General features: G+C 39.7%; 3 protein-coding genes across 4 annotated transcripts; 1 reads left to right on the forward strand and 2 right to left on the reverse strand.

Moving 5' to 3' along the window:
- Positions 1-94: 94 nt before the first annotated feature.
- On the reverse strand, positions 95-6,337 carry LOC104758921 (putative LRR receptor-like serine/threonine-protein kinase At1g56140). 2 transcript variants are annotated; one of them, XM_087483381.1, is made up of 24 exons: positions 6,053-6,337; positions 5,578-5,764; positions 5,419-5,490; positions 5,254-5,325; positions 5,080-5,151; positions 4,893-4,964; positions 4,645-4,716; positions 4,447-4,518; positions 4,230-4,301; positions 4,076-4,147; positions 3,902-3,973; positions 3,664-3,735; positions 3,513-3,578; positions 3,358-3,423; positions 3,213-3,257; positions 3,026-3,087; positions 2,536-2,912; positions 2,005-2,203; positions 1,771-1,929; positions 1,552-1,670; positions 1,233-1,443; positions 911-1,142; positions 680-830; positions 95-595 (listed from the first exon to the last, which is right to left on the reverse strand). In XM_087483381.1, exons 1-24 carry the CDS (start codon positions 6,171-6,173, stop codon positions 257-259), a joined length of 3,054 nt encoding a protein of 1,017 aa, XP_087339507.1. In that variant the 5' UTR covers positions 6,174-6,337; the 3' UTR covers positions 95-256. The 2 variants fall into 2 exon arrangements, with proteins under 2 accessions (XP_087339507.1, XP_087339508.1); XM_087483382.1 differs by lacking the exon at positions 4,645-4,716 and having other exon boundaries at positions 6,053-6,244.
- A 5,268-nt stretch (positions 6,338-11,605) lies between these two features.
- Positions 11,606-13,570, forward strand: LOC104743072 (shikimate O-hydroxycinnamoyltransferase-like). Its single transcript, XM_010464191.2, has 2 exons — positions 11,606-12,321; positions 12,476-13,570. The coding sequence occupies exons 1-2, from the start codon at positions 11,914-11,916 to the stop codon at positions 13,364-13,366; spliced, it is 1,299 nt and encodes a 432-aa protein (XP_010462493.2). The 5' UTR covers positions 11,606-11,913; the 3' UTR covers positions 13,367-13,570.
- A 553-nt stretch (positions 13,571-14,123) lies between these two features.
- On the reverse strand, positions 14,124-15,474 carry LOC104743071 (protein TRACHEARY ELEMENT DIFFERENTIATION-RELATED 7-like). The gene is made up of 2 exons (XM_087486396.1): positions 15,175-15,474; positions 14,124-14,525 (listed from the first exon to the last, which is right to left on the reverse strand). Exons 1-2 carry the CDS (start codon positions 15,452-15,454, stop codon positions 14,206-14,208), a joined length of 600 nt encoding a protein of 199 aa, XP_087342522.1. The 5' UTR covers positions 15,455-15,474; the 3' UTR covers positions 14,124-14,205.
- Between the last annotated feature and the right edge of the window lie 101 nt (positions 15,475-15,575).

The following is a 15,575-nucleotide window of genomic DNA, read 5'->3' on the forward strand; positions in this document are numbered from 1 at the left end:
ACCTTGACACTAAATTCCAATGATGATATATGGCCTTAAGGAATTATAATGTTAAATATGGGACCAAAGACAATTTATTCAGGAGAAGAAGAAACAGTCAAACGTAATTTCAAATTACTTGATTTTTGGTCAGACAAGGTCTGCTTATAAATTGCCTCCGCTGAGCTGGTCTGGTCTGGTCTGGTCTGGTCTGGTCTGTTCGTATTGACTTTTTTACAATGTAAGATTTACAAACAAAATATAGAAACCACAAGTTTTAAGTTTCTTGTTGTCGTCCACCTTCGACTTGAGACTTGGAAGGATTCTTTGGAGTTTCAGGCAATATCCAGCTCGCGCTCGTTGAACCACTCATGAAGCTCATAGCATTCTCGAATGTTCTCTCAGAGACGTACCCTGGCTTCGCATTGGCTTCTGTTATCTCCACATCGCCGGTCAACATACCCACCACTCGGGACATTGTTGGCCGTATTGCATGGTCTGTTTGTGTGCACAAGAATGCAACTCCTATTAGACGTTTCACTTCTTCCTCGTCAAATGATGTTAGTTCCGGATCCACTACTTCCAAGTCACGCTGTTCTTGGTGTAGGCTCCATGCCTGCACAAACCAAAGACTCAAAATTATTCACCAAAATTGGTAATAAGGAAGCTGTTTTTGTCCACTAGTTAGATATATAGATACCCATTCGAGAAGGTATTGTTTGTCATCATCCAATTCTGGAGAGGAGTTAGGCCTTCCGCTGACAACTTCCAGAGTCACTATACCAAAGGCAAATACATCCGTCTTCTCCGTTAGATGTCCAAGCATCACGTACTCTGGTGATAGATATCCGCTGCAATGTAACATTCAATTACTATAAGTTTTAACCCATTTGACAAACCACGTCCAATGTGAGGTTTTCAGGATATTTACATTGTCCCTGCAACTCGGGTACTTATGTGCGTCTTCTTATCATCATATAGTTTGGCCAACCCAAAATCAGAGAGTTTCGGAACCAGATCCGAGTCCAGAAGAATATTGCTTGCCTTCACATCCCTATGCACTATACGGGGATTTGACTCCTCATGCATATATGCTAAACCTTTTGCTACTCCCAAGCATATCTCAAAACGCTGTGACCAGCCAAGCTGCAAATTCTTGTCCTCTGCCAAAATCATGCAACGTGTAAAGCTAACAGCAGTTTTTTTTGTTTTTTTTTTACTAGGATGACACATTTAAGATGTCCTGAGCATACCGAACAGAGCTTGATCTAGACTGTTGTTTGCGAGGTATTCATATACAAGCATGCGCTGATTTCCCTCAATACAGCATCCATACAATTTTACAAGGTTGCGATGCTGAACAGCTGATATAGTGGCAATCTCCGCAACAAATTGACCCTTTCCTTGCCTAGATGCAACAGACAATTGCTTCACGGCTATCTCTCTTCCGTCATTCAGTTTTCCCTGTACCAATGGATATTATTATAAAATAGCCAAAGGAAAAATTCACATAACCTTCTAGTACGCTGCTATCCCTATAGGTGTTTCATCACATTATGTGTAGGATCTTACCTTAAAAACAGGTCCAAATCCTCCCTCCCCAAGCTTGTTGGAAGGATCAAAATCCTGAGTTGCAGTTCTGAGTTCTGAGTAACTAAAGGTGTAGGGCCTTACGTGCAGACTGTGTAGCACTGCATTAGAGTACTTAGTTGGATAAGAACCACTTAGAAGGTTACATTTTGTTCACGATTAGACTTAATAATACTGCCACCGCTAAGAATTTCTAGTTACCTTCTTCATCAGCCGCCCTTTTTCTTTTCCTACGGATGAATAAGATGATAGCAATCACCAAGATACTTAACATTCCTGCTCCTACAATGGCCCCTACAATGATACCAATTTTTTTCTTGGATTTCGAGGGCAACTTATTTTTTACAGTAGGTATGAAATCTGCAGAGAAAAAAAAGATGGTAGTAAGAATAGATATTGGACTTGACGAAGACCATGAAAGTTTCTGGTGTATACCTGGAGTGGCACTGATAGCTGAGACTAATGGCCCATAAGTGCCTTGAGCAGGAATACAGCATGTCCCTTTTCCAGCCCAAAAAAGATGAATTTCAAGGTAATTTTCAGATACATTTGCTTTATAGACTCTTTGATTTACTCGGATACTAGAACCATTAGCTGTTCTGTGTATGTCAAAATCCTTTTCAACAAGTCTTCCCTGGAAAACAAAAGGGAAAGCAGAGGTCAGAAACCATTTTTGAGAGCAGAATATAGTTCATTCTTAAAACGATGCATCTTAAGTTTTCATCCCCACTAGAACGAAATCTGTGCTGCACCTTGCACCAGATACTCTAATAGAAAAGGATCTCTTGTATGCCAAGGCTATCAAGGATCCATCTGGTCAAAAAAGTTACTACAGACATATGATCATTACTTGAGATGACAATATGATCATTATTTAACTTCACAAAAACAAAAGAACTAATTCACAGGCAAGAAGAAATAAATGTTTGTAAGAATATGGGGGAAGCTCAATGTAATAGTAGAGACCTGGACATATATGTCGAAAACTCGCCTTCCAAGACTTTTCCAGGTATTAGAACCTTGTATTTGTATCTCAGCAAACTGAACTGTTACACTATAGCCTCCATTTTCTAGCCCCAGTCCATAGTACCTTAAAGAAGATGCAGAGAGTCTCGCTGATTGGAAAAGCTCCGAGTCTGAAGTGTTCGGAAATCGTGTAGCTGAATGGTCTATGTATTGATTACTGTTACTCCCAGTAAATAGTCCTACATTGCTGACTGCCCATCTCTGCGTTTTACTTACGAAAAATGTAGCTGGTCCAAGTGCCCCCTCGTCCTTTTCATACAAAGCTCCACTACTAGACCTGATCTCCTGGCCTCCACAATTGATGAAAAAGTTGAAATCTGGACACCCATTAAAAGAAAAGCATCTTAACTAACATGTTGTCTAATATATGCATCCTAAGATTCGCAAAGCTAAAACTGAAGTGAGTTTCAAAACACCATAATGCACTTACATACTCCTTTTCCTCGATTGCAGCGGAAATTCTTCTGGAGGCAGTCCAGTCCGGGGAGAGCCCTTATAGAAAAAAACAAAAAGTACTAAAATGAGGAATACGGCATGCCGGTTAATAGTCGTATGCTTGTGAAATAGAAGTAATGTAGAACTTCAGGCACCAAGAAGAGCACAAGATTCAAAGTCACCTTCTGTTAGAACCTCCCAAGGTGAAGTGGTTGGCAATCAGGTTACTGCAGAATAACGAACACACACAAAAAAAAAACTTTGTTTTCAGCAAAATAACAATGTATTGTGTGCCATGATATTTAAGCACGTAGTTCTCGAACTTACAGTTGCAAGTTTGATAGGCGAACCCAAGAAGGAAGATCCCCTGCTAAATCATTGTATGACACATCTCTGTATTGTAAAGCACTTTGAATTATTGACAAGTTTTTAATACATATAACTGAGAGAGAAACATTCCTATACATATACTTGTTACTCACATATTGCTAAGAGAGGGACTCTTCTGAGCCGGTAAGGAACCATTCAGCTTGTTATTTCCAAGAAACCTGAATGAAGGTAGTGATATTTATGTTCACTTGGTCTCCGAAGCTTGAATAAGAGCATATGGTGGGGGAAAAAATATATTCTTACAAGTGAGTAAGCTGTTTTGAGTTGAAAAGCGAAGCGGGTATTTGCCCAATTAGCTTGTTGAAACTTAAATCACTGGAGAACAAGTAAAGGATATTGGTTGTAATTATTAAAGGCCTACGTGCTTTATTTTCAGAACTATATTATCTCAGTTTAGTAACAAAGAAGACATAGAATAACTTTTTAAAGCATCTTACGATCCAGAAGAAAAAAAAATTGTGTCATCTTGTCTCAGACTTACAGTTGTCGTAGCCACAAGTAATCTCCAATATCGGATGGTATTGTGCCTGTGAGATTATTGTTCCTCAATACTCTGCATTATTTTTAAAAAATGTCAAAACACAGAGGAAAGGGAACAGCTAAAGGAGTTCAGAAGTTCATCAAGATTAGGCAAAAGCTGAACCAAATTCCTTACAGGACACTTATAGATTTCATTTCTCGGATGAATTGAAGAGAAGAACTGCTATTACTTATTTCACCTAGTCTCCTGCATTTTAGATTTCAGTCAGTATCGAGACAAAGAACAAGTGGAAAAGTGAAGGAGAAAATAACACATATTCAGCACTTACAATTCTGTCAAGGAAATTAAGTTCGCAAATGTAGATGGAATTGGACCAGTCAAACTAGTCCCCAGAATTCTCCTGCAGGAAAGCATGTTTCAGTATATAGTGTGGTATACCATCAAAAGTTGTTTATTAACCGTTACTATATACATTGATAGGCCATAGCTTCAAAACAAAGAAACAAGACTGAATAATTGAAGAGCTGCAATATGAAATTTCTCACAGTGTAGTAAGTTTGGTCCAACTTCCTATAAAGTCTGGTATCTGACCTGTAAGTTGGATATCGTTAATCCAACTGAAACAAAATGAAAAAGGAAGTCAATCCAAAACTTATGAACAAGTATGAATATGATATGCGTATCTAAATGAGTAACCAAATACAATAGCAACCCCAGGAGATTAGAATAAATGTAACTCTTACGCTTCTTCCAAGTTCACCAAATTGGCAAATGATGAAGGAATTTCACCACTAAGTCCAGAACTTCCAATGTATCTGTCACAAATATGAGAATCAAATAAACTTACTGCATCTCGGAAGCACTTTAGTGTATGGACATTATTAAGTGTATTTTGTAAAACATTTTATGACAAGTGAGATTGTATAGATGCTGTCAATACAAAACGTCACCACATGAAGAATGATGAGCAGAAAGCAATGCATACACTTACATTTTCACTAGCCTCGTGCAATTGCCAATCTCAGGTGGTAGAAAGCCGGAGAAATTATTCATATCAATCGCTCTGAGCTCAAAAAAAAAAAGAAAAAGGGAACAATCATTAGAATCTATCTATCAGCGAAAACTAAAGGAACAGTTGAAGATGTGATCATATATCCATGATGAGAAAAGGTCCTTACAGTGATCTTAAATCAGTAAGGAGCCCAATTTCTTTGGGAACTGGTCCGGTCAATGCATTGGCCCCAAAAGTCCTGAGTTAAAAAACGCAACAATGAGAGAGAAAAAACAAAAAAAACAAATTGCTCACTCACATACATATGCATAACATTACAAGCTTGTCTCAAATGCCTTACATCCACTGCATTTGAGTCAGATTTCCAATGCCAGGAGACAGAGGACCACTCAAGAAATTCTGATGTAGGTTCCTACAAAAACACAAAATGTAAAAAAAAAGTGTGTTCCAATGCAATACTTGTTTAAGGGAAGCACTTGAAAAGAAAAAAAAAAAAAAAGCATACAGATTAGAGATGAAAACAAGAGTCCAGAGGTCATCAGGAATACGCCCCGCAACATCCATACCATTAGCTCTCCTAAAGAAATTGAATTTTCATTGTGAGTGAGGCGATACGTCGAACAGCTGGAAGGCAGTGAGAGAGAGAGAAGAAAAGGAAACGTACAGAGCAACGATGCGGCAGATAGTGGAATCGACAAAAGTGCAGTCGCATTTGATGAGAGGATTGAAAGCTAAATTGTCGATGCTGACACTGTCGTCTATGGCGGCTCCGCTGCATAGTTCGCCGCTTATGTTCCAATCCTTCGTCGCCGTTATCTTCCACGTCCGGAAGATGTTGTTCAACGCCCGAGCTGAATCGATTTCCAAATTTGAAAAAAATTGATGGCAAGGGTTTAAAGATTAATTAAGGAAATTTATTCTTCTGACTCTAACCAGAAAATGAAAAAAAAAAAAACCAATAAATATCCAACCAACAAAAAAAAAACGATATACATATAAGTTGTCATATCATCTCCACAATAAGAAAGAAAAATAAAAATAAAAATTGAAAGCTAAAGCATTAAATTTGCGTATTAAAAAAGAAAAAAAAAATAAGGGTCGACGATGATCCAAAACGAATTTAGCAAAGTTTGGAGGACCTTCGTCGGGATCAGTAGTGGCTCTGGTTCGGTTCTGTGGTCGAACCACATGAAAAAGACCAGACATGAACACAAACCAAACTAGGAGGGAGAGATTTAGGGACCGTCTTAATCTCAGCATCGTCGATGACCAAAGAAGATGTGGGGAGATGATGGATCCAGGGAGAAGTAGTAAACCAACTAGCCCATTTGTTGTTGTTAATTATTATATAGTTTAACTTTAGAATTTAACAGCCTAATCTTTTAAAATTAATAATTTAGCCATGTGGGTAAGTTTTTTTTATTATGAATTTTTGTTATTCAATACAAACAAAAAAAGGTGTCGGAAAGCCTTATTACCAATTTACCACGCGGTCTTGGCCATTTCATTAGTCGTCGTTACTCGTTAAACAGACTATCAGTAGTTCATTACTACTACTAGTATTAAACTAATGAATTAGGTTACTAAGTGTTATGTCCGGTTTCAGTTTGAAACTGCTGATTTGGTGGAACCGGGTTCGAACCTATATAAACAAAGTTGATTAATCAAACCGTGTAATGACATATCAATGACATCAGCCAGTTGCCTCATTTTCAACCAAATGGCAAAATACTTAGAGCGTACGTGTTCCTTTCCTTCCACTTTGTATAAAGTATTCACACGCCTGATGCAATCCAATCGCTAATATTAATATTATAAACGACCATTAGCGATAAAATTAACAATGACTAGGAACAAGGACGTCAAATACAAGTTACTATATATAGGGTTGACTATGTTTTTAAAACATTCTTAGTTACGTACGTATACTTTTCTAACGATCTAAAAAAGTATAATGTTTATCTCTCCATAACTTGAGTTGACTATAAATTATTGTTAGAGATTTTGCATCTCATAACCAATTTTTGTTTTTTTTTTTTTTGTATCTGGATCGAATTATGATTAGTCTTGATAAATACTGTATAAATCGACAAAACACATTATTTTTGAGTACGTAACATATATTACGGTTTTTTTTTGGTTCTACGATAAAACTTTACTGCTCATATTTGAAATTGTAGTCGATTATGCTGGTATTATATATGGTCTCTATGTAATATATGCAATAATGTTGTCCTTTTCAATAACCTAGTCAAAACAAAAACAAATTTTCTTCTTCACTTTTTGTATGTGAGTGCATGTGACGGCACAAGCTTTTCTCATTGAATCCAATCGCTCCGAGGTGATTCTCTTTGTCTTAATCATCTTCTAGCTTCTGATTCATCACTCTCCGGGTTTTGGGTTAACTTCTGGAGTGCATCTTCTACTCATCTTGAAGTAAAAGATGTTTTATCGAGTCTTTAAGTATTTATCTGTTAAGTTTGAAGTGGTCAAGTCGTAGGATTGTGTCTTCCATTGTTAACGGAGTAGTTGAATAAGTTGCAGGTTTTTTAGGAGGTAGTGCTAAGTTGTTAGTCTACTATATATTCTTTTTCCTGTAACTCCTTTGTTTTAATACGAATCATTCAGTTTTTCTTAGTTCTGAGAGCTTTCTTATTCGCAAAGATAACAAAATGGTATCAGAGCCATTGATACTAACCTGAGAGAAAATGAGTGATAAGGACGTGATGGTGTTACCAAAGTTTGATGGAGATTACGAGCATTGGGCAATGCTTATGGAGAACCTGATCAGATCCAAGGAGTGGTGGGATCTGATTGAAACCGGGATACCTAGTCAAGAGAGAGGAACGGTTATGTCAGGAGCACAGAGAACCGAGCTGCAGGAGAGGATAGCAGAGAAGACAGTTACCTGATAAAGATGTCTGTAAACGGAAAGGGGAAGCTGAGACTTGAAATCAATGGAAGGATTCAAGTAATCTCCGACGTCTATCTTGTGCCTGGATTGAAGAATAATCTTCTCAGTGTGGGGCAGTTGCAAGAGAAAAGCTTAAGAGTTATAATTGAAGATGGAGAATGTGAAGTGTGGCACAAAGGGGAGAAAAGGTTGATAATGCACTCAACCATGTCAAAAAACAGGATGTTCATAATACTGGCCATTGTTAGAGAAGCAAAGAGAGAAGAAGAGAATCAATGTCTACAAGTGATGGAGAAGACGAATGACTTGTGGCACAGGAGGTATGGTCATATTAACAAGGGAAGCTTGAGGATCCTAGTAGAGAGAGACATGGTGATTGGAATACCAAAGCTGAGTGAGGAAGCAGAAGGAGCTATTTGTGATGTTTGCATGAGAGGGAAGCAAAACAGAGAAAGCATTCCAAAGAAGAGTGTGTGGAGATCAACTAGGGGGCTCCAGCTGGTTCATACGGACATATGCGGACCAATCACTCCATCATCTGAAAGTGGAAAAAGGTATATCATCAATTTCATAGATGATTATAGTAGAAAGTGCTGGACTTACTTCCTAGCAGAGAAATCAGATGCATTTAGAGTGTTTAAGGAGTTTAAGGTTGCAGTAGAAAGAGAATTGGGGAAATTGTTGGTGTGTCGACGCTCTGATAGGGGAGGAGAGTTTAATTCCAAGGAGTTTGACGAGTATTGCAAGGAATTTGGCATCAAACGCCAACTCACAGCCGCTTATACGCCTCAACAGAACGGAATTGCAGAGAGGAAAAACAGAACTGTCATGAACATGACTAGATGTATGATGCTCGAAGCAAGTGTTCCAAGGCGTTTTTGGCCAGAAGCGGTTCAATATGCTGTATACATATTGAACATGAGTCCATCAAAGGCTTTAAACGAGGTCACACCGGAGGAGAAGTGGAGCAACCTGAAACCGTCAGTAACACATCTCAGAGTGTTTGGGAGCGTTTCATATGCACTTGTACCATACGAAAGAAGAATTAAACTTGAAGAGAAGAGTATCAAGTGTGTGTTTTTTGGAGTTAGCAAGGAGTCAAAGGCGTATCGGTTATACAATCCAACAACAAAAAGGATAATGACAAGTAGAGATGTCCAGTTTGATGAAAATAGCAGCTGGAACTGGGAAGAAAAGCAAGAGGATAAAGAGCTCCAATGGGATGATTCAGATGCTGAGTCTGCAGAAAAACAAACAGTTGCAGAAGAAGAAAACCGAGTAATAGAGGAAGAAACTGTTGTCGAGGAGGAAGCTCAACCCAGTTCAAAAACTCAAACTGCTGTTGGAGAAGGAGAAGCTCAGGTTCCTGTGAGAGAAGGATCCAAGAGAACGATAAAGAGACCAGTGTGGTTCAAGGATTTCGACACCAGAGATGCAGGATTTCTAGTAGAAGAAAATGAAAGACAAATCTGTGCTATGTTCATAGCAATAGAATATCCTACGTCATTTGATGATGCAGAACAAGAGGAAGTGTGGAGAGTATCAATGGAGAAGGAGATCGCTTCTATTGAAGAAAATAACACTTGGGAGCTGGTTGATCTGCCTGAAGGAGCAAAAAAGATTGGTGTAAAGTGGGTGTTCAAAACAAAGCTCAATGAGAATGGTGAAGTCGATAAATTCAAAGCAAGGTTGTTGGCAAAGGGATATCATCAAAAAGAGGGAATAGATTTTCATGAAGTTTTTGCACCAGTTGCTAGGTGGGATACCATAAGAGTGATCTTAGGAGTGGCAGCTGAAAAAGGTTGGTTTGTTTACCAATTGGATGTCAAGAGCGCGTTCTTACATGGTGAATTGCTGGAGGAAGTCTTTGTGGAGCAACCAAGAGGGTTTGAAGTCAGCAATGAAGAAGAAAAGGTGTACCGATTGAGAAAAGCATTGTCTGGTTTGAAATAAGCTCCAAGAGCTTGGTACAATCGCATTGAAGGATATTTTCTGCGAGAAGGCTTTGAGAAGTGTTACTGTGAGCACACACTATTCGTAAAGAAGGAAGAGGGACGCTACTTGGTGGTAAGTCTCTATGTTGATGATCTCATCTACACTGGAAACTCAACAGAGATGCTAGAAGAGTTTAAAGTCTCCATGATGAGTGAGTTCGCTATGATTGATTTGGGCAAGATGAAATACTTTCTGGGAGTGGAAGTTGTTCAGGATGAGAAAGGAATCTTCATAAGTCAAAGAAAATATGCAGAAGAAACTCTAAAGAAGTATGGTATGGAGGATTGTAATGCTGTTTAAAATCAATGGTACCGAGTAACAGGCTGACAAGAGAAGGAGCTGGAGAAGAAGTGAATCCAACAACATTTAAGCAACTCAAGTTTGAGGTACCTGACTGCTACGAGGCCTGATTTAATTTATTCAGTGAATTTGGTCAGTAGATATATGGAGAGACCAAATGAACAGCATATGGCGGCAGCAAAGAGGATATTGAGGTATATTCAAGGAACTAGAGAGTTTGGAATTCAATACAAGTATGGAGGTGAGCAGAAACTAGTCGGATTTGTAGACAGTGACTATGCAGGGGATGTTGATGATTACAAGAGCACTTATGGATATGTTTTTATGTTGGGTGGAGGTGTAGTTTTGTGGGTCTCAAAGAAGCAGCTGATTGTCACTCTATCTACGACTGAAGCAGAGTTTGTGTCTGCAGCATATGGAGCTTGTCAAGCAGTGTGGCTCAGGAACACTATGGCAGAGATTGGTTTTAAGCAGAAAGAAGGTACTATTATGTTTTGTGATAACAGTTCTGCAATCAAGTTGTCTCAGAATCCGGTATTACAGAGGAGAAGCAAGCACATTCATGTCAGGTTCCATTACTTAAGAGAATTGGTGAATGATGGAGTGATTCAGCTCAATTACTGTAGTACTCACGATCAGATATCCGACATAATGACAAAGGCGGTGAAGCTCGAAGTGTTCGAGAAACTCAGAAGCAGGATGGGTGTTGGCGCAAAGGATGTATAAACTGAAAGGAGACTTTCAGTTTAGGGGAGGAAATGAAGTAAAAGATGTTTTATCGAGTCTTTGAGTTTTTATTTGTTAAGTTTGAAGTGGTCAAGTCGTAGGGTTGTGTCTTCCGTTGTTAACGGAGTAGTTTAATAAGTTGCAGGTTTTTTAGGAGGTAGTGCTAAGCTGTTAGTCTACTATATATTCCTTTTCCTATAACTCCTTTGTTTTAATACGAATCATTCAGTTTTTCTTGGTTCTGAGAGCTTTCTTATTCGCAAAGATAACACATCTAACATACTTCGTTTTTACACGTCCCGTTGGTGGTAGATATCTTTCGCATAAGAGCAATAACATTTTTTTTTGTCTAAGAAGTAACACTTTTTGAAAACATTGACTGCGTGTGAGCAGTCAATTTGGCTTACAACATTGTCAGTACGTCCCTCTCCATTTCCGGTCAAACACAAGCATGCAAGCAGCAACTATAAATTAAAGGGTTATGCCTATTGGAACGCCAACAAGTTGTGGATTCTGGCGTAATTCTCTTAACACATCAGTTTACTTTACGCGGTTAGAATTTGCGAAATCTGTCGGAAAGCTTTGTTACGAGGTCATATATTACCATCACTCATTCACTCGAGTAAAGTTTCTCTTCTTCATTGTTGTTCGAACTTGATACTCTTTCGGTCGCAGCTCGTCCACAAAGGCCCAAAGTATCAATAAGTTGAGCCCATTGTTAGTTATTTGGGCCTAAGCGTAAGGACAGAGAGGGGGTGAGAAGAAGAGTAATCGGAACTGGTTTACCAACCCCCGGGAGAGGAGTGGGACAGAGTGATGAGATGGACCAATGATGAAGAAGCTGCCGTATTTGCATTACTGAGATAGTTGGTTGACAGATGGAGTTGGCGGGGACGGGGGCGGTAGGTGAAGGATTACGACCTTTCGCTTTTTTTCTCTTTTTATTTTTGTTCTCACCACACCCACTTTATTATATTTACCCGTCCTCCCTTGTCACACAATTTCTCAGATCAAACTCAAAACATAAATCTGTTTGCGTTTGATCTTTCTAAACCCAACCAAACTATGAAAATTAACATCCGAGATTCCACCATGGTCCGGCCTGCCGCCGAGACCCCAATCACTAATCTTTGGAACTCCAACGTTGACCTCATCATCCCTAGATTCCACACCCCTAGTGTCTATTTCTACAGACCCACCGGCGCCTCCAACTTCTTTGACCCCCAGGTCCTCAAGGAAGCTCTTTCCAAGGCCCTCGTCCCCTTCTACCCCATGGCTGGTCGCTTGAAGAGAGACGACGATGGTCGTATCGAGCTCGACTGCAACGGTGCCGGTGTTCTCTTCGTCGTCGCTGATACTCCTTCTGTCATCGACGATTTTGGGGACTTCGCTCCCACCCTCACTCTCCGCCAGCTTATCCCCGATGTTGATTACTCCGCCGGCGTCCACACTTTCCCGCTCCTCGTCTTGCAGGTTCAAAAGTCTTTCCCTTTTTCGATCTTTGTGAATTTTTAGGAAGGATCCATTATACTAGGCTACTAGGGTAGCTCTCAACCTAATTAGTATATCGCTTTCTATCTTTAATTTAGCTTAGCTTGATCCTGTGGTTTCCTTGATGTGTATGTAGGTGACCTTCTTTAAATGTGGGGGAGCTTCCCTTGGTGTTGGCATGCAACACCACGTGGCTGATGGTTTCTCTGGTCTCCATTTTATCAATACGTGGTCTGATATGGCCCGTGGTCTTGACCTTACCATTCCACCCTTCATTGATCGAACCCTCCTCCGCGCTAGGGACCCGCCTCAGCCTGCTTTTCATCACGTCGAATACCAGCCTGCTCCCAGTATGAGGATCCCGTCCAAACCAGCAGGGCCCCCTGACAATACCACCGTCTCTATTTTCAAATTATCCCGCGATCAGCTTGTTGCTCTCAAGGCTAAATCCAAGCAGGATGGGAACACTGTAAGCTACAGCTCCTACGAGATGTTGGCTGGCCACGTGTGGAGATCAGTGGGCAAGGCGCGCGGACTTCCAGATGACCAAGAGACCAAGCTGTACGTTGCGATTGATGGAAGGTCCAGACTTCGCCCTCAGCTTCCCCCTGGTTACTTTGGCAATGTGATATTCACTGCCACACCATTGACAGTTGCAGGGGAGCTTCTATCAAAGCCAACATGGTACGCAGCAGGGCTGATTCATGATGTTATAGCTCGCATGGACGATAACTATCTGAGGTCTGCTCTTGACTACCTGGAGATGCAGCCTGATCTGTCAGCACTGGTCCGCGGTGCACATACCTACAAATGCCCAAATTTGGGAATCACTAGCTGGGCCAGATTACCCATCTATGATGCAGACTTTGGTTGGGGTCGTCCCATATTTATGGGACCTGGTGGGATTCCATACGAGGGTCTGTCTTTCGTGCTTCCAAGTCCTACAAATGATGGCAGCTTATCCGTGGCCATTGCCCTCCAATCTGAACACATGAAACTATTTGAGAAGTTTTTGTACGAGATATGAGAGAGGTAAAGCCGCTGAAGAAATAGCCCTCGTTTTTCCCTACTTAGGAAACTCCTCCTGAGCTAAATTGGGCATTTTGCTTCTTGTGTCAATTCATTATCCTGTGTTTTAGAGGGTACAACAAGCGTATGGTCTGTAACATTTGGACTCTATGTCATATAGGATCTTTTGCTTTATGTTAATACAGATGACAAAGTGTCAACACATGCCGTGATTGTTTTGGTGTTTGATTGGTTATTGCCGATGTTTCATCCATGTTGCTATCTGCTTTTCAGTTTTTCTGCAATAACTCTGTTTCTATCTTTCTACACTCCCTCGCTGTTTTTGTGGTCCAATAGTCAAATGATTATATGTGCCCCTAAAAGTCGACTTAAATAGTTGTGAATTTGGGGAGAAAGCCAGAGCTGCTCCCAAGACTGAAGAAGGTTTGATTTCATAATTATTGACAAACGTCTGAAAATGGAATAATGTCATTGAGTAGCCAAACAGAGTACACGAGGAATCCACATGAAAGAAAATAAAAAAAGAGCAAACGAAATCAGTGATCATAAATTTATAGTAGTCTACTGATTGTCAAAGTGGAAATCATGAAGCAAGGTGAAGGAACGGATGAAATAATACGGCATAGACAGTGTAGACTGTTCATCTGTATGTGCTATATAGGATGGAATTTTTAATAAACTAGACAGAGATAGGCATAAATTTTGGAATAGTAACCGGGAGAAAAGCACGGATATGATTGCAAGAGTTGAGACCATATTTAACTTGTTTTTATTATTTAGATGGTGATTAATAAATGATTGGTAGGTTACATTTTGGCCTATAGCATCTCTTTTGATTTAGGCCTTGTGTTCAATAAAGTGATGATTGGGGTTTGATATATCAATGGCATGACCTCCAGTATTTGAACTGAGGTGAGTAGCTCGGCTAAGTTTTTCAGTCTTGTGAATATCCTCTACCAAATGAATGTCTTCTTCGAGCATTACCACTCTCGTTTGTTCGCCATGGGGTCCTGGCACTATGGCTTCTTGGACTTTAAGGTGTTCATCAAACTCGATAATCTCAGACTTTGTAGAAGACATTCTTCTTTTCTTGAGATAGCAGAATAGAGCAGCAGCGAGGAATGCAAGAAAAAACAAACTGCCTAAAGAGATAACTAGGCCTGGGCATTCGGTTAACCATTCGGTTTCGGTTCGGTTGTATTCGGTTTCGGTTATTTTGGATATAGTAATATAGTAACCATTTGGATATTTTTGAAATTTCGGTTCGGTTCGGTTCGGTTTCTTTCGGTTCGGTTTCGGTTTGGTTATTTAAATAAATAACCATAACTAACATAAATTATATTAACATTAACCAAATAAACCAAATATAACCAAAACTAACCGAATATAACCAAAATTAACCAAATATACAATAACAAAAATACAAAAAAGGGAAAAATATGGATTCAATTTTACAAAATAGTATTTAACTTTGTAAATTCAAAATAATAACATTTACATATATTGATTATTTAAAATATTTAATTGTTTTGAATCTAGAAATAATTTATATTTTAAGTTTATTTTATAGTTTTGCATAATATTAAGTATATAATATTTGATATCTTCTAGGTTTTCGGATATTTCGGTTAACCATTTAATTGTCGGTTCGGTTCGGTTCGGTTTCAGTTAGTTTGGATATAGATTTTTACTAACCATTCGGGTATTTGAAGAATTTCGGTTCGGTTCGGTTTGGTTTTTTTCGGTTCGGTTTCGGTCGGTTATTTGGTTATCGGTTATTTTGCCCAGCCCTAGAGATAACAACCACAATGATAACATGATGATGACCCGGCGGTGGCGGTGGTGGTGGAAGAACGTGAGGTGGACGAGGATATGGTGGCGGGGGGAAATGGGGAAGAGGTGGTGGAGGAGGAGCAAAGTGGGAATGAGGTGGCGGTGGGTGATGGGGACGAGAAGATGGTGGCGGTGGAGGGACAATGTGGGAAGGAGGGGGCAGATAATTCGGTGGGGCTGGAAATGGAGAAGGGAAAGGATGTTGATGGGACGGTGGTGGGTAAAAAGGGAAGAAGTCAACCGGCGCAGCCATTTTGAGCTAGCGTATGTTAATAACTAACAAGATGTTATTGCAAAGGTGAAGTGAGGTGTTTCATATTTGAATAAATTCGAAGCCTATTTGTAGTACTAGTACGTAGTGTAAAGGTTTGGAT

The sequence above is a fragment of the Camelina sativa genome, chromosome 14 (genome assembly GCF_030686135.1).
Source record: "Camelina sativa cultivar CO46 ecotype springtype chromosome 14, ASM3068613v1".
NCBI lineage: Eukaryota > Viridiplantae > Streptophyta > Magnoliopsida > Brassicales > Brassicaceae > Camelina > Camelina sativa.